We start from the raw sequence: 26,335 nt of genomic DNA, 5'->3' as shown, positions 1-26,335 counted from the left end.
TAATATATGTCATAACAGAAGCTCGTAAGATTCTGTACTGTGTACTTTTAAGTTACAGTTGAATTTGAAGAATCTTAAAAACTGGTAAACAAATGATCGCTTGAGTTCGTGAGAAAGTAAGACTTAAAAAAGGTTAAAGATCCTTTATTATTCCAAATTAAAGTTTAAAAGAACTTCGTCTGAGAGTTTTACACTCTGGGAGTTCAAGCCGCCACTAGGGTTTGAACTCAAAAACTAAGAAATTAACTTAACTAATCTTTCCTAAAAAGATATAGCCAAAGCTATCAAGATTCTAACCGAGTTGGCCCCTTAAAGCTGAATAACGGCGAAGCTATCAAGGGCCTAAGTACGGCCGAGCGTAATAATAGCTTGAGAGAGAGTAGCCTAAAAAAGCGGACGCGTGCTAGCCAGAATCACTAGTTCTCTTTAACTAAGACAGTAGACTTTCGCGGTTAAATACTTCTCCTCAATTTGCATTCAAACGCGTTAGTAAAACTACGTTCTAGCCGGAAGTTGCAAGTTAAAATTAAGAAGCGATAGCAAAGAAACTTTAACTCAAAATTTAACTGTTAGAAAAATTAACATAATCCTTACAAGCTCATTTGTTAATCATACACATATATTTGCAATGAATTATTTACAGTATGCAGATGAAAATATAGCTGCGTTTGTGTGTAAAATGCGAGTAGTACAAAGAGAACATAATGCGATGCTGAAACCAACCCGGTGTATTTTGTTCAGAAAATAGATTCGCTGTTCAAAATCTTCTCAAAAGTTGTCTTTGTTGTTAATGATTTAAATATATTTTTGTATTTTCTTTGGATACCGCTTATTATATCAATCAGTAAACAGAAATCTCGGATTCGATCGTCAACGAGGGTGCAGTGAATTTTTTCAAGATTTTCTACCTCCAAACTCTTCTTTCCTGTATTTTAAATCATCTCATTATTCCTGCTGGCCTGCCTTGACGACGTCATTTTATTTCTTGTAATTTTGCTCGGATATAAGATCTTGATTTCGAAGAAAATCGGAAATCAGTTGATACCACACCGGAAGGATAGAATGCAGGTTCAACATCTTGATGTGTGACCACTCGCTAACAAGACTATAGAATCATTAGGTTATTTTCAAGCACGAGACATGAAAAATGAGCAATACCCTTGCCGGGACTCGAACCTGACCTTTTCGAATACGCGCCGAATGTGCTAACCGTTACATCATAAAAGCATGCTGGAAGGAGGGAGGAAATACCTTTTAAGATCTTCTTAGGTATGAATATTGCAAATAATGAATACATTTTCTGCAGAAATTCGTCGATATCTTTCGAAAACATCTCAACAGTTATATTGGAAAATCCCAAAGATCTGAGGAGAAACATATCAACCGGGTGCATAGGTTTTCTCTACAAAGTTAATTAACTTTTTAACCTGCTCAGATGTACAAAATACTTCGCATTTATTTAAAACTTAAAAAGTATTCTTTCTTGTATTTCTAGGTGAATTCGACATGGATGGAGATTTCCACGTCGAAGATGATGTGGATACCGATAAAATCGAAACAGCTACAGCCGATATTATATTACCTGAACTTCCTGCAGACTGTTGTCCTGATTGCTGTTATGTGCGATTTCCTTTTTGTCAAGAAAAGGATACTCCTGCATGGAATAATTGGAAAGAAGCTCGTAGAAAAAGTTTCGTTATAGTTGAACATAAATATTTTGAAACTGTTATTATTACTATGATTTTAATCAGTAGTTTAGCCTTGGTAAGTATATTGCTTGTTTTCCTTTTTTTGCCTTTTCTTTTATATAAAGGGGAAAATAATTTTATTAGTATTATCAACATAATAATAGTTAATCATTAATGATAGCTAATCATTATAATCATATAATTAACAATAGTTACTTTCGGAAGCAAAGCTTACCGGAAGTTGTATTAGTAACCTAGAAAAGTTTCAAGATTGGTGCTATAACTGTCAAATATGTTGTATAATGAAAGCCTTTTAAATGCAAACAGCTTGAAAATAATACTTTTTTTTTTTTTTTTTTTGTAAATAATAATAATAAAAAATTGTGTGATGTAAATTAACCTTTCATCTAAATTAAAATAATAATCTGAAATAGTTATTTACTATTATGCTTCCATTCAGTTATGTTTAGCCTTTTTTATATATATTATAATAATAAAACTATGTATTATATGAAATTAACTTCTCATCTAAAATAAAAGCAATAACCTTAGTTACTATTATGCTTCCTTTCTTGCGTTAGGGTTACTATTATGCTTCCTTTCTTGCGTTAGGGTTACTATTATGCTTCCTTTCTTGCGTTAGGGTTACTATTATGCTTCCTTTCTTGCGTTAGGGTTACTATTATGCTTCCTTTCTTGCGTTAGGGTTACTATTATGCTTCCTTTCTTGCGTTAGGGTTGCCGTTAATTATTTTTGGCAGTACTGGGATCAACAATAGTTTGGCGAATTTTTACGGTCCTCAAAACCGAATTGTACCCTCTGATCTCACTCAAATCAAAGCATTAATTATAGTTTAGTATTTCTCAAACATTTCTCATCGCGAAACAGATTTTAAACTTCTAAAATTTTTAGAGGAACGTTAAAGTAAATTTGAGTTTTAGTTATCATAAACGATGAAGCAGGTGCACATATTTGGTGTAATTTTTACTTCCTTCTACGAAGTAAGGGAAGTATAATAATCTCGAAAAATTCCGGGTATCATATTTCAGCGAAAATATCCATTTTGACCGCTATCACGTGCAATTTAACTATGTTTTCGCGTGACATCTGCATATAAGGACAGAATAAAGGACTTTTTTCCCAAAATGAATTATAAAACTAATTTAAAATAGATTCAGAAGAGATTTTTTCGTGGCGTCTGTACGTATGTTACGTATGTATCTCGCATAACTCAAAAACGAGTAGCCTCGGAACGTTGAAATTTTGTATATAGGACTGCCATAGCATGTAATTGTGCGCCTCCAGGTCTTGGTAGCAATGGGCAGCGCCAAAAGTGTATATAATATATATATAATCATCCATTCTGTTACTCGGCTTATTGAACTCAGTTCTCAGTTTTTTTTAATTCTTGTATGTTGGTAAATTGTGCATGTTTTGCATTAAAAATAATTGAATTGTGTGGTTTTTACTCCTTACGTTAACTTCCACGCAATATTTGTAGAATTATCAACAATTCAAAAGTTGTTTAAGTGCAGTTAAGCCTACTTTTTAAATAACGTGGGGAGCATGTTTGTTTACATTTGAAACAGCAGAATAGTAGATTTGTTGCCAGTTTAAAGAAACTAAGCTTCGCATCAACAAAGATAACGTTTTCTTTTATTATTAAGAATTAAATCATGCTCAATCCATTCTGGAATTATCATTTAAGTTATTAAATTATCCCATACATTGACTCAGCATAGCGTCCACAACAAATTAAGCCAGTTTATACGACTGCAGTGTCTTTTTGCCGAGTGAGACCAAAAGCAAACATTCAGTTTTGTACACCGAAAAATCTGCCTTCTTGCCCACTGGCCGAATTGCTTCTTAGTTTTTTTTAGTTTAGAATTCCGTGGTCTAATTTTAATGGTAAAAATTATTCCTTAAATTGTTTTAACTGTATTTATATTTTATACTTTTCTATATTTTTCAATTTTTAATAAAGATATTTTGAGGTTTCATGTATCGAAGTGAGAACTGAACTAATTGAATGAGAAATACATCTCTAATGAAATTCGAGGAAATAACGAACGGATTAAACGAAGTGCAGGAAAAAATGCGTATAGTTTAATATTCCGTACGAGGAAGTCATGTGGTGTACACATCAGATTTTTATATAATATCAGTGCAAATTCTTTTAATATGAAGAAAAATGTTAAAAACTTGAATTCTTTTATCAGATGTAGCATTAATTCGGTTTCTATACTTAGATTTTGTAGCTGAATAATTTGAAAAACCTACCACGTATAAATATTGCCGCTAAAGGAAGTATAATATGAATGGCACGTTTTGATGTATTCATATATTATTCTTATAAATTTTCCCAAAATTAACTTTCTGGTAGTTACTTAAATTTTTGTTTTATGGCAAAATCGACCGTCAAACCAGTTAATTTTTCGAAACCAGTTGTGTTCATATCTATCGGCTTAATTGTCATCGTAAAAGTGTTTCGTATCTAAAAAAATGTTTTCCTGGCCAGTATTGATCAAAAGTTAATGGAAAAGTATGCAAATATTGTAAAACTGCTTTGTGTACTTTTATTCTTTCTTAAACTATTATAGTATTTCTTAAAGTATTATAGTGTTGAAGTTGTTGTTGTTGCTAACACTCTTTTGTCTGACCTATGGTCAGCACAAGCCCACGAAATTCCTCGTGGCAAGGAACGCAAGTTTACGCCTGTCGTTGGCAACAACAGCCTTGAGCACCTTACAGGTGACAGTGTGATTTAGTTCCGCCCCCTCCCCAATTTTGATGGAGAACACCCCGGGTACGAGGGTCTTTCAACCCCTTTCCCTACCATCAACTTCTCAAGAGGACTTTCGGCTCGCCGCATAGTTAGAGTGCCCCCCATGCTGCACTATACATTTACAAGCATTCATGCCTTCTCCGGGATTCGAATTTGGACCCTTCGGCACGACAGTCAGCGACGCTAACCACTATATCGGTTGGGCGGCAGTCTTAAAGCATTTTGTGTATTCTTAAAGAAAATTATATTAAAAAATATTTAAAATTTTATTAAATTATTGAAATTATATTATTTTTCGCGATTAATATTATTTTCTATTCATTTTTTGTAATGGAAACTATGCGAAAGTCGCTGAATGGGATGATATTAAAACAAGCCACCAAATTTAGTTTCACAGATGTTTTGAAATTTTGTATCTATTGTCACAATTGTAAATTGTAGATAGGCAGCAAATTGAAGGTAGCTGTGCTTTAAAAACTTTTTTTGTGTCACGAAAAGGCAGTATAATACCAATTATGAAACTTTTCGGAGCTACTATAGTGTTATTGATGCTTCAAAAGTTTTTAACTGTATATGAAATTTGATCTTTTATGCGTCAATTAAACGCCAATCTGGAAGACGTTTCATTAAAAAACTTATAATAGTGTCCCTTAGGAATATGTTAAAGTACCATTGCATAAGATTTTATATATTTTTATTGCATTTGTTTTCCTCAAGCTACTTTGTATACATGTTTTATGAAATTAATTGTTTTTTAACTTGTGTAGCAGAATATTTTATTGTTTTGTAATACTCTCTCTGAAGTGTTTCATGTAAAGTTTATAAGCAGTATTTAAAATGACTGGGTGAGTGAACGTCTCCTTTAGTAGCTGGCTCATAGGCCATGATTTCAATTTAAGAAACTAATGAAAAAATGTAGGCATTCAGACTACGACTATATTGGTCATGGGACACCTAATAAAACAAATATTTTTACTCATGCCACTGCAGATAAATTTACCATCATTAATTTAGTCTTTCCTAGAAGAACCTACTTTTGTTCATTAAAAAAAAAAAAAAAAAAAAAAAAAACTGGTTCTGCGATACGCTGATGTGGCCCCAATACAATACAGAATTAGAATATGTATAGCTTAAACCAGTTTCCCTGATGAAAACAAACGGCTGAAAAAGTCAATTGTGCTAAATAAAATTTACCTAATTTTAGCATTCCTTATAAATAGAAATCTGAAACCGACACTTCCATATTAATGCAAGTGAAGTTTCCTTTTATAAATCTGAATTTTAAGTTTTATTTGAGTAGTTACCTTTAACACTATTTTTTACCTTTAACGTTCCTTAAAAGGTTTTAGTTAATCTTATTTCTAATACTTTTAATTTATTTAATTTTTTGAGTAGCATTCGGTTCTAGAAAACATTTTTTCATTATTCTATCTCTCTGTTGGTATTCTCCTAATAGGCGTTCTACTTTAACTGTATAGTTACTTTATCAGGTTCAAATGTTCCTTCTAACCTTCTTCGGGAACATGCAAGGACCTGACTCGGAACAGAGAGCTTACTAAAGCTATGTTCAAAACTGTTGGAAGTAAACAGGATACACAAGAAGGGTATACATAACCCTTTATTTTTTCTATTTACAATGACTTCCGTACTTCGGAATACACCGACCCGCTACTTGGGGTCAAAAACGTAAAAATATAAAATTAGAACTAAACTCTAATTTAACTTTAAAATAATAAACGGGGAAGATTGGCCTTATATTAACAGGAAGCGTATGTAGTACAGAGAACTGTGAACACTACAATACGTTTAAATTTATCAAGAGGATTAAAACCTCTGGCCTGGAAGGCAACAAGCAACTGCGTAACTTCTAAGGTAAGCGGCCTGCTTTGACTCACTGCTTCCTCTCTCTCGCTTGGCAAAAAGCCACAACTTAAATACTTGGCGTTCGCCAGACAAACTTTGCATAAATACCTTCACGCTTATAATTCTGGCCGGAAGTAGAAAATAAGAAGTGATAGTAAAGATTTAAAATAAAATAAACGTTAGTAAAACTTAAGATCCTTACATACTTCCCGCCAGAGTTAATTAGTTTGAAACTGAGGTCTAAAACGACCTTGTTGAAAACTTTTAGCTCTAGAATCTAACGCGAGGCCAATCTTTTACAAATATTTTTCGCTAGAAACTAGAAATTTAAAAAGAAAGAAATTTGTTTTTACAATAGCAGCTCCCAGGATACACAAATTTTTCTTCATCTGTACTGCATCCAAACAGGAGCTCTTATTCAAATCTGGTTCCTTCCAGAGATCTGGAAGGAAAACTAGTTTAATGAAATGTTACACAATGAAATGGCAAGTAACATGTATAATTATATTTCACTTAACATTCTTATTTCATTCATGACTATTTTAATTATCTCTCCCCGTGCTGTCTGACATGTGTTGTAAAAGAACACCAAACACGAATGTGTTTCTGTCTACGTGTTCCACACTTCCTCCTACAATCAAAACACTAACGTGTTAAAATTCAACATAACAAGACCTCTTAACACACCCTAATTTCAACTCTAAACCCTGAGGTACTATTCTAAAAGTGGCTAACTCTAAAGTGTAGCGTCAGAGAGCCTAACTACATCATTCAACCTTTAACACATATTCGCCATGCTTTAGTCTTTTTACAGTCACACGAATAAAAAAAATTTTAACATTCACTTTTACCATATCACGGTATTTCTTAACATTTAAAATAACAGTTCACATTGTATATAAGAACATATCAACATGCCGTTAATTTTATACATTTGAAAACATACATTAGTAGTACATTGTTAACTTCTATTCTTTTCAAAGCAAGTGCCAATTCTTTCTACATTGAAATACTACATTTCAAAAAGTCTTTCAGACTAAAACTTCTTTCTTGCTAGAATGTTTTAAATAAAATTTATACAATAACTTTTTACAATATTTAAGTCTTTACACAACGCTATTATACATCAACTTTAGTTTTACGCGCGAGTAATTGAAAAACATAATACCAAAATCGGTAACAACTCATTTCTCGCCCTTTTGGCGATAAAGGTAGACCTCGCATGAGGTAAAACTTCTTGAAATCTGCCACTTGCAGTAAGAATGAAAGATTAACTTAAGTTTGCAAAGTAACATAAAATTTTACTTATCTTTGTGATATTCGGACATCCTTTTCTGGGCCCAGTCCTTAAAGGTATTGCAGACAGTTGTTTGATTTATCCTCCTTCTTGTACGGGCTCGCCCTTCAGTGCCTTCCTCTGGAAGCTTCCTTTTTTCACCAGTTCGGTCACCCTTGAATACCTTCTTTTTCTCCTCTGCTTGTGGTCTTGGCCGTTTGATGGCAGCTGGTCTTGGCGGAACCGGGAAACTTCTTTCGTGTGCCTGCTTGGACCTCGTTGCTGGCCGTTCAAATTTTCCTTGTAACTTTTCCTCCGCCGCTGATGGCCCTTCCGCAGTTCGGCGACATTTGCTGCGGAGAGTCCTGTTGGATAAGTAGATCTTCCGTTTTAGAGCCGGGTTATAGTTGCCGTCATTTCTCCTGGTTCTCTTCACATCCGTCGTCCTTCTCCCTCCTTCATTCTGGGGATGTTCGTGAACTCTCTTTTCTGGACGGTGGAACGGCTTCTTTTTCTTGCTACCTTCAATTTTTCCGCGGGGAAATTTTCTTTTCACTTGCTCCCGCCTCTTAATGGCTTGCCCTTGTACTTGTCGTTTTTCCACCTCTGGAGCTTGTGCCTGCGGTGTCTGCCGTGCCGGATCCTGCAAAAGATCTGAAAATATTTGCATTTTATTACGATCAAAGTAGGGTTTGATTTGATCAATGTTTGCGGAGCAGGTTTCACTATTTCTGGCTTTTAACACTACTACAGCGTGAGTTATTTTTTCTATAACATATGGTCCTTCAAATCGTGGAAAAAATTTGGCAGTTTTATCTTCTGGTGCTGAAGAAAGTGAATGCTTAATTTTTAAAACTTCATCCCCTACTTTATAAGTTACTCCCCGTCGTTTCAAATCATAATAGAGCTTCTGTTTTCTTTGTGCTACTTCCGTATTCTTCTTTGCTTCCTTAATTAGTTTTTCTATATCATCCATTTTAAACTCTGGGGCTCTTTGTTGCACATAAAATAATTTATCTAACGGCGTTATAATCTTTCTGCCTAGAAATAACTCAGCAGGAGTTTTGCCCGTTGTATCATGTTTTGCGGTCCTAAGCGCGAAAGCAAATTCATTGACATAGTTATCCCAGCTTTTATGAAAATTTTTAACATAACTACGGATAATTTTCACTATATTTCTATTGACCCGTTCTGCTATATTTGATTGCGGCCGATACGGGACCATTTTTAAATGACGTATGCCCAGTTTATGGCACATGTCTTCAAATATATTACTTACAAATTGAGGACCATTATCCGATATAACTTTTAGGGGCGCCCCGTATTTTAAAATATATTTATTTAAAATAGAATCAGTAACTAATTTCGCGGAGGCTCGTTTTTAGGGAACAATTTCGGTCCATTTACTAAAATGATCAACCATAACAAGGAGATAGCGACTTTTATTTAACTGACTTTTTAGGAAAGGGCTCAATAAATCGATGCCAATTATTTCATTTGGAAATTCGGATTTAATACTATTTAGAAACCCGGCCGGGCGGAAATTAATATAATTAACTGCTTGACATGTTGGGCAGGACTGGACATACGCCCTTGTTAACTTTTGCAGTTCAGGTAAGTAGACTGCCTCGCGTACGCGTTGGATAGTTTTTCGAATACCAGCATGAGAAGCTAAAGGGGTGTCATGGAGCTCCTGCAGGATATTTAATCTAAGACTAGCTGTGATAACAGGTCGAAATTCGTTGTTGGAATTCGTAGTTTTTGTATAAAATAATAGACCATCTATTAGTTCGTAATGGGCCGCCCTATTTCTTATCGCCACAATATCTTGGTGGCTAAAATTTTCAGGATCCTTTAAATACTCATAAATACTTCCAAACTCAGGATCCTTACCCAGTTCGGTTATTACAGTTTCTCGGGAATTTATTGTACATGCTGTGAGCATTGCCACCTTTAAAGTATTACCTTCATCATCTATTTTTATTCTGGATAGGGCATCTGCTACGATATTTTCCTTTGCGGGGGTGTGCTTAATTACCAAATTATACTCTTGTAACTTGAGTGCCCATCTTATTAACCTTGGGGATAAGTTTTTTCCTGAGTACAATCTAGTTACCGCCGCATGATCAGAATACACTGTTACTGGCGCCCTTCCAAAATAGACTCGGAACTTTTGCACTGCTAACAGAACTGCAAGTGCCTCTCTCTCAGTCGCGGAATAGTTTCTTTGTGTTTGATTTAAAGTTCGGCTAAAAAATGCCACGGGCTGCTGATTTTGCGAAAGTACCGCTCCCACCGCATAATCCGAAGCATCCGCTGAAATTTCTAAATTCTCATCCTTTTCAGGAAATTTCAACACAGGGGCTTGCGTTAATGCTTGTTTTAATTTTTCGAAAGCACTATTGGCTTCGGCCGTCCACGAGAATCTTGCCTTTTTCCTTTTTAATTTTAACAATGGCTCAGCGATAGCCGCAAAATCTTTTATAAAGGACCTATAATATGAACAAAGTCCTAGAAAAGAAGAGAGCTTCTTTGCCGTGTTTGGAGTCGGATACTTTTGTACAGCGATTATTTTTGATTCGTCTGTCTCGATTCCTTTTTGAGATATTTTGTAACCCAAATATTTTAATTCAGGGGCTGCAAATTTGCACTTTTCGACATTAACTTTTAGACCGGCCTCATTTAATAAAGAAAACACCTGTCTTAAATCCTGTACATGTTGGTCGAGATTATCACTAGTAATAATGATATCGTCTAAATAGATAAATGTGGACTTTCCAAGAACAGGTCTTAACACAATGTCCATGCATCGCTGAAATGTAGCCGGGGCCCCTGAAAGGCCAAATGGCATACGCAGAAATGCATAAGTGCCAGACTTGATTATAAAACCAGTCTTAGGCACGTCCTCAGGCCTAACCCCTATTTGAAAATAACCAGTCGTTAAGTCTAAAGTCGTCATAAATTTGGTAGACGTTATGTTCCTTAGAATTTCTTCAATGATCGGTAACGGATATTTAGTTATGGAGTTTAATTTACGGTAATCAATTGCGAATCTCCACCTTTTTGGATGCGTCAAAGGATAGTCATTATTTTTCTTACATAAAACCACCGGGCTAGCATAACTACTTGAGATGGGCGTTATGATCTTTTTACGTAGCATATCGGTAATATGCCATTCTATAATTTTTTCCTTATTCTTATCATACCGGTATGGTTTTTGGCGAACTGGCATTGCATCTCCGGTGTCAATACTATGGTTAGTAACCTGAGTAAATCCTGGAATATCACTAAATAACGAAGCAAATTCACTTACCACTTGTCGGATTCTTCCTTGCTCGTCATTAGGGAGGTGGTCGAGTTTTAACATCGGCGGTTCAGCCTTTTCTGCAAGAACTGGTTTCATTGTCAGCTTAAGGGACGCTTCATTAAAATCCAGTGTTGCTTGTGCGTCTGAAAGAAAATCTATTTCTAAGATTATATGTGCTTGCAGATTCTTTACTATAAAAAACATCACCTTTACTTGTTCGTCCTTGATACGGATATACAAAGGTACTTTACCTATGCACTTACATTTTTCTCCTTGCGCAGCTAACACTGTCGTATTATCCGAATTATATATGCGGTATTTGCGAAAATACTTCCTAAAAAAATCTTCTGCCACACAGGAACTCTGCGCGCCTGTATCCAGGAGTGCGGTGGCTGGGATATTATTCACCAACACTTCAATCTTCGGAAGAGTCAAATTTTTCACCATTACTGTATTTAACTTGAAGGAAGAGGGGTTTTCGTGGCCTTCGGATTTCCGCACCCTCACGTCAGCAGAAATCCGTTTTAGTTTAAATCCTTTTTTGTTTCCATGCTTTCCTTCTTTTTCCACTGGCCTTGAGACTTTTTCCCTGGTTTGCTATTGAACTGTTGACGTTCGCCGGCTGTTTTTGAATGCTCGGGTTTCCTTGCCCACTGATTCGCTTTGCCTCCGTAGCCGTGTGCTTGAGTTTGCTGTAGTCTTGGCGTACCAAATTGGTTTCGCTGTTGATATTGGCGTCTTCTTTCGACGTCCACCGTTCTTCTACTTTCAAACTGGATTGCTAGCTCAAATAACTTTTCCAGTGTAGTCGGATTTCTTAATTCAATAAAATCTTGCACTTAGGGCAGTAACCTCGGCAAAATCACTTGAATTATTTCAGGATCCGGACGGTTTCCATACAAGAGTTTGAAGACGTGAATTTTTCTTAAAATAAAGCTTGAGAGGTTTTCGATTCTTTATTGATATATACTAAAAAGTTCCGTTTCTAATTTCGCACGATCCCTTACAACAGGGAAGGCTTTTAGTAGGGCAGTCTTGAAATTTTCGTAAGTATAGGTGGGACTTCCTGCTTGACCCAAGAGACTTCTGCCTATTATACATTTGAACCAGTTAAGCGCTTGGCCCCTCAAAGCGCTGGTAGCTAAGGTAACTTTTTGAAACTCGTGCACGGGGTAGAGCATGAAGTGGTCATCCAATTTTTCCAAAAAACTGGTTACCGGTGAGTTTCCATTAAATGTTGCTTCTGGTTTCATCGAAGCGCGCATGGTCTGGACGATGTAACCAAATCCTTCCAGGGCGGCAGCTGGCATTTCTGGATTCTGAGCCGTTTCTGCAGGCAGCACAGGTTCTTCTTGAAACTCGGCCATTGTTATTCTTCTTCGTTGGGCGCCACTATCAGGTTCAAATTTTCCTTCTAACCTTCTTCGGGAACATGCAAGGACCTGACTCGGAACAGAGAGCTTACTAAAGCTATGTTCAAAACTGTTGGAAGTAAACAGGATACACAAGAAGGGTATACATAACCCTTTATTTTTTCTATTTACAATGACTTCCGTACTTCGGAATACACCGACCCGCTACTTGGGGTCAAAAACGTAAAAATATAAAATTAGAACTAAACTCTAATTTAACTTTAAAATAATAAACGGGGAAGATTGGCCTTATATTAACAGGAAGCGTATGTAGTACAGAGAACTGTGAACACTACAATACGTTTAAATTTATCAAGAGGATTAAAACCTCTGGCCTGGAAGGCAACAAGCAACTGCGTAACTTCTAAGGTAAGCGGCCTGCTTTGACTCACTGCTTCCTCTCTCTCGCTTGGCAAAAAGCCACAACTTAGATACTTGGCGTTCGCCAGACAAACTTTGCATAAATACCTTCACGCTTATAATTCTGGCCGGAAGTAGAAAATAAGAAGTGATAGTAAAGATTTAAAATAAAATAAACGTTAGTAAAACTTAAGATCCTTACAACTTGACGGATCGATAAGTGGCGCCACTAAAATTGTAGTTTTTACATTTTTTTCTTCCGCCATTTTATTTAAATTTCACGATCAGATTTATTATTATTTAATATTAAAAAATTTTCCCGTTTTGCAAAGTGCGAATAAAAGGGTGAAATATTTTTTTTAAATTAGATTAGCTGGTTTAATTATTTCAATTAATTACTCGATATTAATATAACTAAAGGTGAGCCGCTAAATGTTATGTATATAGATCATATCCAGAATTTTTCTCATATATTGAATGAAACATATAAGAAGTAAGCAAAATACACCCGCTTTTGTACTCTATATTTAGTTGTTTCAAAACCTATTTACAAGCAATTTGTTGTAAACACAATTATAAAAAGACAGGTAATGGATTTATTTCATTTGCTTCTTATTTCAACTATTTGTAACGTAAACGTGATTTCTGTTTGAGAGTAAATTGGTAACAAAGATTCGAAAGCAACATTTTAAAAACTCTTCTCAAATTCAACGCACAAATTGTACGCGAAAGAAACGATAAGCATAAACATTGCATTTACAAACAATAGTTTGAAAAAGAGGTGGCGCCATCTAGTATGAAACTGACGAAATTCGGTTGATCGCCAGTTGGGACAATACCTCTATTTTTATTAATTAGCTAAATATATAAATAAAATACATACATTTAACCGTATAAAATTAAACCTTCGTATGTTTCTATTAAATGCTCTCACATAACTAAAATTATGGAAGATTGAAAGCCTACTTTATTGACCCATTCCTTAAACTAAATTCATGCATTTGCGACCAACCATTCAAGATGTATTTAGCTATACAATACTTTGAAGTGCATAGATACACTGATTTTCTAAGTGTTTTTTTTTTTTTTTTTTTTTTTTTTTTTTATGTACGAACCTCCAATTTTTATTCAGGATGATAATCTTAATCTTTGAATAATTACTGCTCTTAATTTAGTAAGGTAAACTATAATGTTGGCACATCACTTGACGTTTTATGTTTAAGGCTGCTGAAGATGTCAATCTGAAACACCGAGAATGGCTCAAAGACATCTTGCAGTACATGGACAAATCTTTTACAATTCTTTTTCTTTTGGAGATGTTGCTCAAATGGCTGGCATTCGGGTTTAAAAAATATTTTACAAATGCTTGGTGCTGGCTTGACTTTGTCATTGTTTTGGTAAGTGCAAGAGTTAAATTTGTTGCTTCAGATATTTATATATATATATTATATACCATAATTATCAATTATTATTATCATATCGATTAAAATATTTTTTATACAGAAGATATCTTAAGCAATTTTAATTCAAAGAATGTACATGAAAAGTCTACAGTTTTTCAAAAAGAAAAAGAAATCATAAATTTATGAATAAAACAAAAAGTTTACTGCTCTTTCGTCTTTTAATTTCTAAGTTGCGAAGAGTTAGCTCGAGAATAAAAAAATCAAGGTTGCGATGTAAGAATATGAAGATTAAAAGAAATCTCTGAATGAGTTACAGTAAAAACTCGAAATACACAATAAATTACCAGTATTTCGAAATTCTGATGAAAGAATTTATGTGAGTATTCTATAAAATATATAAAATGTTTGTATTCTTATACATATCCGAAATTACGGTTTCAAAACATGAAAAACGCAAGTTGAATTTCCATCAGTCAGCTGAGCAGAATAAGAGATCTAGAACCATCTTTATTTTTTTTAAAACACTTAGGCCGCGGCATGCATCTAAAATAATTTTAAGCTTATAAAGGAAAATAAATTTAAACATATGCCACGCAAATTACGTTGAAAAACATGCATTTAAGAATGAAATCAATACATTTCATATGCTATTAAATGCATAGTAATGCTAACTGTTTAATATCATAACTATTATTTAAAAAAGGAAAGGAAGAAAATTTAAAATTTCACGTGGTGGACAATAAAACTTAGGGAAAACTTTTCATATAATCGCTTAAAAATGCAATTCCTTAGTATTTTATTTCTAAAAGTAAGATGTTGGTTATATTAATTTCATTGCAGTTTTTGCTAACATTAACATTTGGAATACTCATTTTATTAGGTTGAAGATATTTAAAATTGCACATAATTATGACTCTTAAAACAAAAAGTATGGAATTGTGGGACATATCCCAAAATATTCTAATTTAAAAGGAAATTTTTCTTCAATATTAAAAATTTGTGTAATACCTTAAAGAAAATAACTCCGAGTTTGCTTGCATATTAATGTAAAACATGGATTTATAATTAGAAAAATTATTAAAATAAAAACTATTTTTGAAAAAAATAGTAGTTCAAACGGAGTGGGGGGGAGGTATTTAAAAAAAAAGTCTGTTTTTAGAATAATTCGCATAGAATGACACTGGAACCAACTCTTGATCTTAATTCTGCCTACAAATTTTTTTTTCTTTACTTAAAATCCTCCATGCAATGTAAAAATAGTTTTCACAAACATCTGCACTTTATTTTAATATATTATTAGAGGCCGAGTGGTTTTAAGACCGCCTTAAATATTAATAATTTGACTCAGCTTCAACCCCTAGCAAATATACCATTTGCCAGGGTTTGAAGGTTTTCATTTGCATGTAGCTTGAATTCAAGTAAGTTTTCCTTTCAAAGTCCTTCTCAAAAGCATCCTTCCGCTTAGGTTAATCCTTCCGCTTATGGTTTGCGATACACAGAAACTAATTTTATTCTGAAACATTCTGGTGTTGAAAATATAGTATGTCTAAGAATTTATTTGATTTGATTTATAAATGATGCGAAAACAAGTAAACTTCTTATGCTTTATCACCATTGATAAATCAAAGTGAAAAGCATTACGGAGAATTATTCCAGAGAAATTCGCCATAATCACGTGACGCATGGGGACAACCACGAAAATCTCCTGTACGTACACAGCACTCAACCACTAGAAATGGAACCACTGCAGCCACTCGGCCATTTGTGTTTTCCAATACTGAAAGAACTGAAGCAAAATTTTCTGACTATTTTCACTTATTATTTATGTTTAACTGATACGTTATTTAGTGAATTATTTTTTTATTTTAATTACTCCTTAATTTTTAGCATATAATTTTACACATACCAAAATAATTTCGAGTGCAAAATTTTAATGTCAATGATAGAGTGATGTCTGTAAGATTACACAATAAGAATATTTCTGTGTGTTTTTTGAAAAATTTCATTCTATTTTTTTAAGATTAAAGTTACAAATAAGACATTTTTTTAAAATTATTTGTTAAACTTCTTTCTATTAAACAGTGATTTTCAATAATGAATGCTAAAGTAAATAACATCATTTATATATTTTTTAAATATTAAAATTTTATCTTCGCTTCACATAGTTTACCCTATTTTAATACTTATCATGGCATGTGTTTATGTTTTCTTCATTTGTTATGGTTATGGCCTCCGAGCTGTATTTATCTTTTAATCCATTTGTTTGATATTTTCAGTGTTTCAGTGTCATTCTGTATAATTACATAAATTACATAATTATCATTTTGTGCATTTCAAACTGATATAATTAAATAGATATACTGAATTACTAATGGAATAAATTTTAATCAAATTTTAAATAATTTAATAATACAAATAATAAATTACAAACAGTTATGTATGTATTTAATAATAAATTTATTCCCTGTAACAGTGTTATAAATTTTATAAACAATTAAATAAAGTAGTTTTTGTGTAATGTAGAACTATACATAAGTCTATATACTATTTTTCGTGTACTGTGACGATAAAAAAAATATGGAAATATTTTTTATTACAGTCCCTTTATTGCAACCTTCTCTGACTGCACTCAAGCCATCGTTTTATCCAATCCTCAATATTTGTTTTAAAGTCGCAGTAAATCTTTTTACGGTATAAATATAGGTGTGCTGTTGCTTTGTGACTTATCTCACTTGTCTGACAGTGATACCAGAAGAAGCCCACAAAACTCCTCTCCTGGCAAGGAAAGCCACTCCTGGCAAGGAGAGCAAGATTGCACCTGTCCTTCACATGAACCTTGAACACCATACAGGTGACACTACGATATTGCTCAGTTCCGCCCCCAATTTTCATGCACAGCAGCCCTCGGGGACGGATCCGAGGATTTCCCACCCCTCTTTCTCTACCCCGAACCTCTCTACAGAACTTTCGGCTCCCCCCCCCCATATTTAGAGTGCCTTCCTGTCGTACAGACGCTGTACATTTACAAACACCCGTGCTTTCTCTAGGATTCGAAACCAGGCCCTTTGTTACCACAGTAGGCTCCCCTAACCACTATATCGTCTGGAAGGCGCATAAATAGTTTCAAAATGGTGACTAAAAGCAGCAGTTTGTACACGTATTACATTTTTCGGTACTGAAAACATGAAAAATCAGTTACGCCGTCACTAGGATTAAAACTCCTGGTCTTCCGATTGTTAGCCGAGCAGGCTATCAGTTACTCTGCGAGAGGACATAATAGGGAACGCGGAAATTCCTTATGTTTTTTATACTTAAAGAGTGATAGAGGAGAGGGAAGCTACAACTAGTCAGCCAAATCCACCACCTTTTTATTCATGCCTCTATTGGAGAGCTATTAGGTTTCTTCTAAGCAGGAATCATTAGATATTAGCTATGCCCTCGCCCGTATTCTATCGAATCTTCCGATTTCTAGCCGGACATGCTGCCAGTTACATTACAAGAGCAGGCAATGTGAAACACGAAAATGTGTAACAAACATTAACCATGTAAATAAGAAGCAATCACATGGTATTTCTTATGTTATATGAATACCGAACTTGCGTTGACATACTTCTTGGATTTGGAGCCTAAAATTCGCAAAGAGTAAGAGCCTTGTGAGTAGCTGCATTATCAAGATATAAAAATGAAATTTTTTGGAAATAATTCAGATCGGTTCCCACGAATTGCTCCACAAAAACAGTGCAGAAGATTGAGGCAATGTTACTTATAAACAATGTAAAACCGATTTTCCCGAAGGTGCTATGAGATAAAGGTTGTCTTAATTTTAATATCAAAATTGCCCCTGGTACTTTATACCTGGATTTATGCACTTCTAATATATTACCTCAAGTTCCCATATATATATATAATTTCAAAACAATTTTTTAATACAATATATAACCATGCCTAGCATTTTCAAGCATTAAGCTGCTGCAAAATAATCAGTAAAGTAAGAAATTTAGAACCAATTTTTCACAAAGAGCAAAAATTAAAATTCATGCGTTATAAATTTCAAATAATCCTATAAATGTAAAAAAAAATAATAAGTATTAAAACCACAACACTTCAAACAATCAATAGCCCAATTTAAAAAATCAATGAAATTTAAAGGAAAAAAAACATAACAGAAGAGGAATTCAATCAACTTCAATGCTACTTCGCCAGGAAGAGGAACACTAAAGTCAACTGATCAAATTATATATATATATATAATTATATATATATATTATAAGGTATTTCTCCCGCCTTCTTAGCATGCCTTCGTGATATGTATATTATATATCTATATATATCTCTCTCTATATATATATTATAAGGTGTTTCTCTCGCCTTCTTAGCATGCCTTCGTGGTGTAGTGGTCAGCACACTCGGCGCGTATTCGAGAGGTTCGTGGTTCCAGTCCCGGCGAGGGCATTGCTCATTTTTCATCCCTCATGCTTTCAAAAAGTACCTAATGTCTCTACAATACGGCCTTGCCGATCAGAGACTTTTTCAAGCCAGTTGGCAGAAATGCATGATGTGCAACATCACCAAAATTGAAGGAATCGGGGCTAAGCATTACCTTGATTTCGGACTGTCTTTTTCGTTGCTTTTTCCGTCTTATTTTACTCTTGAAACGCCCTTTAGTAGAACTTAGAAATACATTTAAAGATTTCCTTTAAATCCAGAGCCAGCTCATACTATCTTAAATCCTTTTTCTCTTTATATTAAAAACATACATTTTACAATGGTTTTTACTAATTAACAGGCAGAATTCTTCGGGTTTTTAGAAGTCGGATGTTTTTTTATCCTCACCTTTAAATCCTTCCTCACTTTTTATTAGCTGCCACTTTTCTCCTCCCCCTGTTTTTTTACAAGAATTTTTTTCTTTTTTTTTTCCTAAGATTGTAGAAAATCTTGTTAAGTATCTGTATGACAGCTCTTTCTTTATTATTTGCCTGGGAAACGTTTCTAGATGCCTAGTTCTTTTGCGAAGGTTATTTACTGCTTTTCAGACATCTAAATCTTTTGGGAAAATTTACCTGTACCTGTTTTCCCTATCTATCTGTCCTGTCCGACGATTTTCCCATCCCATCGCTTTAAAAAAAATATAAGATCAATCTAATTTCGAACAAATTTTAGGAATTCTTAACAGATTATACAGAAGGAATTCTTAATATGCTTTTTCTCCTGTATTTCTTCCGTAACCTGTCTCTAAAATAGGATATTCTAAAACATTCTCTTAGCTTTAACATAATTTTCGTGTTTAAAAATTTAGGCATAAAAGAATTATTGCAATTTTAAGTATTTATTAACACAAATTTTTATTTTTACTTCGTGTTGGTAGAATTTTATAGTAAGAAATGTTTGTCAGAACTCCAGCAATTACCCTGTAAAATCTACTTGTTTATCTTTTGGTGTGACAGCTGAAGTACGTGTAGGAACCACGCAGGGCAAGGATTAAAAGAACCCTTTATTAAAGCTCACAGTGCTTCGACTTAATGCTAACAAACTACGCCTCGCTTGGGCGGTAACTCAAATAACAAGAACTAACCTAAAATATCAAAGATACTACCAAACAGTAGAATTACTCTACAGGGCTCAGATTCCTGTTACTTAAAACCGCGTTGGAGTCTCGTGGCAGCCAAGTAATAACGGTTACGCTACGCTAACCAGCAATAAATGCAGAATCAGAAGCTCGCTCTACCAAGGTACAGTGCTTACCCACACTCTTCTAACTTTCCCTTCTAGAACTCAGTATTTAAACTTTTTCTTCTGAAGGTAGAATTTGCATTACTTCACTTCTACTGCGCGCTACCAAATTAAATATTCCGGCATTGACAATTAGGGGAATGAAGGCTTATAGGAAAGAACGTAAACTTAAATTTAACTGGTTATTCAAAACAAATATATATCCATACAGTCCTTTCAATAATTTTCTTACATTCTTTTGGCAAATTAATTAAAAAGTTCATTCGTGATTTATTTCACTGCCTTCTGATTCTCTCAGTATATTAACTAGTCATATCATCTTGAAATGCACAAATCTGCGCTGTTTTTACTATAAAAATATCACAGATTTTCAACGCTTCCAAAATATATTAGTGCCCTATAGTACATTCTAGTAAAGTCATTGCTGAAATATATCGTAGTTATGTCAGTCATTGTCGTATATTGCAGCTGTAAGTGCAATTTTGTCAGAACATAGTATCAATATTGTTATTTTTATCGACTTTTACTTGATATGTTATTTGAAAATGAGTCCAGAATTTTTTTAACATAACTTTACATTCTATCTTCAATAAAAAAAGACAAATTTTGGATGCTACTCTCTAAAATATAAATATCTAATAATAGCTAATCAATTAAATATTTTTAGCTTGTAAAGAGTTACACTGAACAATTGTGATAAAAAACAAGATTTTTTTAAATCACTTTTAGGCTAATGTTGTATTTGTTTGGGTTTTGCTGCAAAAATGAAATGATGCCAAATATTGATTCCGTTTTCAGTGTGTATATTAATCCACAATCTATATTTGTATTACCTAATGAGCTTGCTGCTAAGTATGACATAAATCGCTTGTTTGACGCTGGACCCCGGTTTCATAATAATATACTTTTCGTTTCCTTAGTTTACTTGGATAAATATGGAATCCGTCATAAACATAGTTTTCATTTACAACCAAATGAAACTATGAAATTTCGCATTAAACAACATAAATCGTATTTCAACAAAGGCAAAGTTATTAAATCTTTCATTCTGTTTTCTCAAACTTTCTCTAAATTTTGCATTTCTGATCCTGTACTTTATATTTTTAATGATAAATTTTTATCCAAAAATTTTCAGCTGCTGAATTATTCTGAAACTTCTTCTGTATTCGTCAGAAACCATTTTACTTTACATACTGGTTTTATTTTTAATCTATTTTCCAAGAATATTTACTCATCTTAATTCACAACTTTACTTCCCCGTTCTTTATTTCCTTCAATAGAGAACGTTACATACATAGGTAACTCTGAAATATCTTACCAGAGGCGGAAAATTGAGCTGATCCGGAAACATTATCGCGCTGTAATTTTCTATGATTTTAAAAAGGGGATAAATCAAGATGAATACCTTCAACGTCTCCAAATAGTACATGGAAATGAAGCTCTATCTTATGCGATTGTATTCAGATGGTTTACATAATTCGACATTTTCTTCTGGATGAATAACGTACAGGAAGTCCTCTGTCAGCTATAGCCCCAGAAAATGTGTCGACCATGCAAAACATGTTAACCAGTGATAATCGCTGTAATTGCCAAATAATTTAGAAGGAACTTAGCATTGGATTCGCAAACATACATCAAATTTTCAAGAAGTGCATGCGAAAGAATTGGTTTGTCATTCGGTATCTCATAAATTTAACAGAACAGCAAAAACTGGAGCATGTTAGAAAGTAAAAACGAAACCCTAAAATTTGCTTTATGATGGTGGTCATCGCATTATTTCTAAAATCATAACTTGTGAGGAATCGTACATAACATTTTTGACATCATTCCAACAGAGAAAACCACAGAATGAGCAGCTGTTCCATCTGAAAGACTTTCAGCTTTTCCTGCTCATTTAGCGGCTTTTATTAAAAAAAAAAAAAAAAAAAAAAGTAAAAAAATAATATTACAAAGGTAAAACTATTATCTTGATATTTATTCATGTATACGTCTGTAATGAAGTTTTAAAGAACTCTCGCCATATTTTAACGAACAACTTACTTATTAGTCAAAACTTACAGAATAACTGAAAATCATTTTTAAGCGCGCGCATCGTCTGCGGATAATCGTCTGCGGTAATTTACATTTCTTAGTGGAATTATGTTGGTAGCGTAGCAAGGCAAATACATTAGTCTTAAATTCCTTAAGTCTTAAATACGGTTACAGGCTTAAAGATTATAAGCCACTTTTGTGAATACTGCTTACGTTAATAGATAACAATTGTGAATAAAAATGAGAATTATACTGCTTTGAGATTGTCGCTGTGTATAATAAGATAGTTCATTAGAATTCGAAGCTTCCGGCGAAGAGATTTATGCCTGAGATTCTGATGAAACCATTCACGAGCATCGTTTGTTGTATAGATCCAAAAATAATCTTATATAATGTAGATCTTTGGTTATTTGACGGTGAAACATGTAGTGGTTTAATGTATCTGGTAAGCCACAAATGCAGTTGTCTGTGTTACGTAGCTCAAAAAGAAATAAGTAGACCACAAAAGGTCGACGAGCTATCAGAAGATAAGTCACTGCACTATTTGTAGAAACTAATTTACGTTAGGGGGATGGATATTAAGAAAGTAAAGTATGGGTCTTTCAAGATGACCTCTAACCAAAAATGGTGAAAAGGCACAATCAGCAATGAAAAACCCTAATGTACGCCATTTTCTTTAATAGTACATAAATAGTTAAGCCGTTATGTTAAAAGGACAGAAGACAGTTACAGGTAACTGGTACACCATTAAATGTCGCCAAGAAATTCTTCAAGCAGGGAATATTAAAGGACTCATTGCATCTTCTCATTCATCAAGACTTAAATCAATTTTCTTGAATAATGTCACATTAAAGTGACAGAACATCCTCCCCATTCTCCTGATTTTGCTATGTATAACCTTTGGATACCTTTTAATTTAAAACAAAATGTACGTGATCGTCGTTTTCATTCCGAAGATGAGACTGCCGAGGCTTTAAAAGTATATTTTCCATTGCTTCCAAGAGTTTGATAGTTCGAAGCATTTAATCTTTGGAAAATTTGCCTATCAAAGTGCATTGTTGTTGGAGGAAACTACTTTTAAAGTGCACCATTTAGCTCTATCTCAAAAACTTCAGAGTGAACCTCACATCTGTTGTATCATCTGTGACTGAACTAATGATTCTTCGTATAAAATTTTGCCTTGGAGAAAGAATACCATTGTCTCTGGAAATGCACTGTCTTTTCATGACAAAGAACGTCAAGCAAAAAATAATTTTTTTGGTTGATATACTAATTGGCATATGCAACTATTGCCTTCATTTCCAGTGCCTTCATTTCTTCACTACTCATCACAGATCAGTCATGAAACTAACTAACTAGGGTTTCAGAGGAAAGCAGGTTTGGATGATTGCAATGATTCGTTAATGAACTAACGAATAAAACAGGAATACATCTGAGGTAACTGTATAAACTGAAATATAAATTATTGCTTAAAATTTTGCTTTATTCTTAATTTACATTTTCCTATGTTCATTTTAAAATTTTCTTTAAAATATTTTTATGAATAAAGTTTGGAAAAGTATATTGCACAGCTGCTTTAATAATGCTTCCTTAAGCTTGACAGTAATTTGCAGTTTTGTCTTACATACTCTGTTGTATTTGCCTAAGGTACTTATTTGCCACCATGCTTCCTTTTTAATACTTTTATAGAATCATCGATTGCTTTTTGAAATGTATGTACTGTTTTTACTACTGGTTTTACTGCTTCTTATATTTAAAAAAATATCTTTTCTTTGTTGAATTAAACAATAAAGTAATTTTTAACAGTTTATCACACAAATGAGATTGCCTCTTCATTATATTTTATTTATTAATTTCTGATAACTTAATTGACAAATTTAGTCTAATTCTCTTTTACATGAATAAGAGGCTTTTCTGAATTAGATAAAATAATATATTTAATGCAATGAAACACTAGTTATGGACATTTGCTATAGCAATACCCTGACTGTTACCATTTATTTCAAAATTTTAAGCATAGTATCTATATTCTTTGACTGCTGAAAAATTGTTTTAATTGAATGGATGTGTCTTTTTTATATTTATCCTATAATCTGCCTATCCTACTTGAATTCTGATTAGTTCTGCCACCTTCCTTAGGTATCCATGTTTAACCTGGCGGTGGGATTAGCTGGCTATGCCAACATTCCTGCCTTTAAAACTATGCGCACTCTACGAGCCCTCCGCCCCCTCCGTGCAATGTCACGACTGGAGGGGATGAGAGTAAGTAATATGATTCCAGTGATTGGGTCTGGTTTGTGGCTGTTATGTTCTTCAAGTGATATATGTCGTTAATGTTGTTGCAAAGCAGAAATTGACATATGATATACGTCTGTTACTAAGTGCCATTTTTCAATTTTGAAAGTCAGAGTAATGTTCCTTGGTTGGAATACAATGTTTGCTTTAGAAAACCGTACTTTATTATTTCATATAAAGGAAAATTCAAGTTTAATTCCAAAGAAACTATCTGGATACTTACCTTAGCTAATTAAGGTAAAACAACACGCCGAACAAATATTAAATTAGAAGTCAAACAACAAATTAGCTCTTGATCCAGAACTAAATTATTTAAAAGCAGTAGCTATTGATAGGGGCTTTTCACCCAACATTATTAACCAAGCAGTTAAAAAGTTCTCATCTCAACACACCAAAAGGCTCATTCTTGTCTTAGGAGATTATAAGAATTCTGTTGTCATTCCTTTCTTTCCATTAGCTAGCTATAAAATTCCACGTATTTTAGAGAAATTTAACTTTCGGGTTCTTTATTCTCCTATCAATAAAATTCCCAATTTCATGCTTAAGGACTCCATTCCGGATATGAATTCCCGGGATATTTACAGGATTCCTCGCCAGTGTGGTTTAATTTACATTGGTCAAACTAAGAGAGCCTTAAAATTTCGCGTTAAGGAACATGAGGCATATATTAAGAAAAAGGAAACACAGAAGTCTTCTGTTGCCCAGCTTTGTTGATCCAGAAATCACACTTTCCATTTTTCTGCAGTCAAAATTATTCAAAAATACATCTTCCGTTGGTGAATTAGATTTTCTATAGACGTTTCACATTAAAAAAATCATTCTGTTACAGTTAATTCCGATTATTATAATTCCAATCCATCTTTACCTTCAACCTTTAAGGAAATTATGTTTTAGTTTTCTTGTTTCATCAATATATGGCGTCAGAAGCTTAACTTCTGTCCCGCCATTCTTATCTTATCGCTATATCTCATCTCGTTTGTTTGCACTTTGGCAGCTGAGGCTGATTCGGTAAAACCAGCTAAAATAGTCTGAAACGCTGATTTTTGTTGTTTGGCTTCTAATTTAACATCACCTTAGCTCATTTAACGCTTTCAATGTGATTGCTACTGTTATGGAATTTCTCGAGGAGATGGGTGTATAGTTCGTAAAACTAATGATCAAGATGAATCTCTTTTCATTGTCTGAAAATGCAAGGTGCAGACTATTAACATATGTCAGTTTCTGCTGAAGTGAACGAAAAAATACTTTTATTTCCTAGCAGCCATATTACCTCTCAACTCACTGGAATCTCAGTTTGTTCAATATTATGTGTGCTTGTCGTGACGTGATTAAACCGTGCTTGTTCCTTTATTGATGGAAAAATATTTCTGTGCATGTAGGACGCCAAATGCTACTCACATGTCATGGAAGCATTTTTCTTAAGTGGTGAGAGATAATAAGAGAAAGTAAAAAACACATGCAGTGCTCAGAAACCACTCTGATGTTTCATCACCCAACCCAGTGACCAATATATGAAATTGACTGTTTTCCCTTGTTACTGCTAACTTGCTTCTTGTCCACCAGGTGTCAGTGGTTAATCTTGTAGCCAATTTTCTTGGGGCTGCAAACATCCAAGCCTTCAAGACGATGCGTACCCTCCGTGCTCTTCGGCCTTTAAGAGCCCTTTCGCGCTTCCAGGGGATGAGGGTAAATATATATAGCTGTAGCCCTACACTAGCTCTCTGCATGGCTTTTAGTCTGCTGTATTTTATAGTCTCCGAGTATTTTTGCATTGTTCATGTGCTCTTGCTTAGTTGCCTGAAATTAAATTTTTACGATTTCTATTCTAAGTGATACCTTTGTAATAATTCTTTTTGCCTCAATAAGCTATTAGCTTTCTTTTTGCAGTTTCTAAGTTTTCGTATTCTAAATTATGGTTCATAAATCGTTTCTTCAAGCTGGTTGGATGACTGAAGATATTCTGTTATTGGTTAATCAAGAGTCAATAATTAATAAATTAAAAGAAATTGCACCAAGTTAGCTGTAGACTCGTAACTTGTTTTTTTCATTTAAATCAAGATAGCCTTCACGACACTAAGTAAAAAAATACATACTTAGGAGAAAATTTCTGACGCTTTGCATGTATTTGTTTCATATAAATAATATAAAAAATACCAATAATATACGCAATAAAATATCGTATAG

At 33.9% G+C, this 26,335-nt stretch overlaps 1 protein-coding gene across 8 annotated transcripts in view; it reads left to right on the top strand.

The window, feature by feature from the left end:
• LOC118195845 (sodium channel protein para-like) overlaps window positions 1-26,335 on the top strand; it is a 401,580-nt gene that overhangs the window by 316,354 nt on the left and 58,891 nt on the right. For 5 of the 8 annotated variants that reach the window (XM_085819569.1, XM_085819567.1, XM_085819566.1 and 2 more), the window contains 3 exons: window positions 1,496-1,764; window positions 13,916-14,089; window positions 25,715-25,837. In XM_085819569.1, the coding sequence (XP_085675695.1) occupies window positions 1,496-1,764; window positions 13,916-14,089; window positions 25,715-25,837 (566 nt within the window). Of the gene's footprint in view, window positions 1-1,495; window positions 1,765-13,915; window positions 14,090-23,995; window positions 24,119-25,714; window positions 25,838-26,335 lie in introns of all 8 variants that reach the window. The other 3 variants (XM_085819570.1, XM_085819565.1, XM_085819571.1) reach the window with 1 other exon arrangement.

The sequence above is a fragment of the Stegodyphus dumicola genome, chromosome 6 (assembly GCF_044657685.1).
Source record: "Stegodyphus dumicola isolate Sdum_Otavi_A_Nest chromosome 6, ASM4465768v1".
NCBI lineage: Eukaryota > Metazoa > Arthropoda > Arachnida > Araneae > Eresidae > Stegodyphus > Stegodyphus dumicola.
The sequence above is the reverse complement of the archived record's forward strand: the minus strand, read 5'-3'. Positions and strand labels throughout refer to the sequence as shown.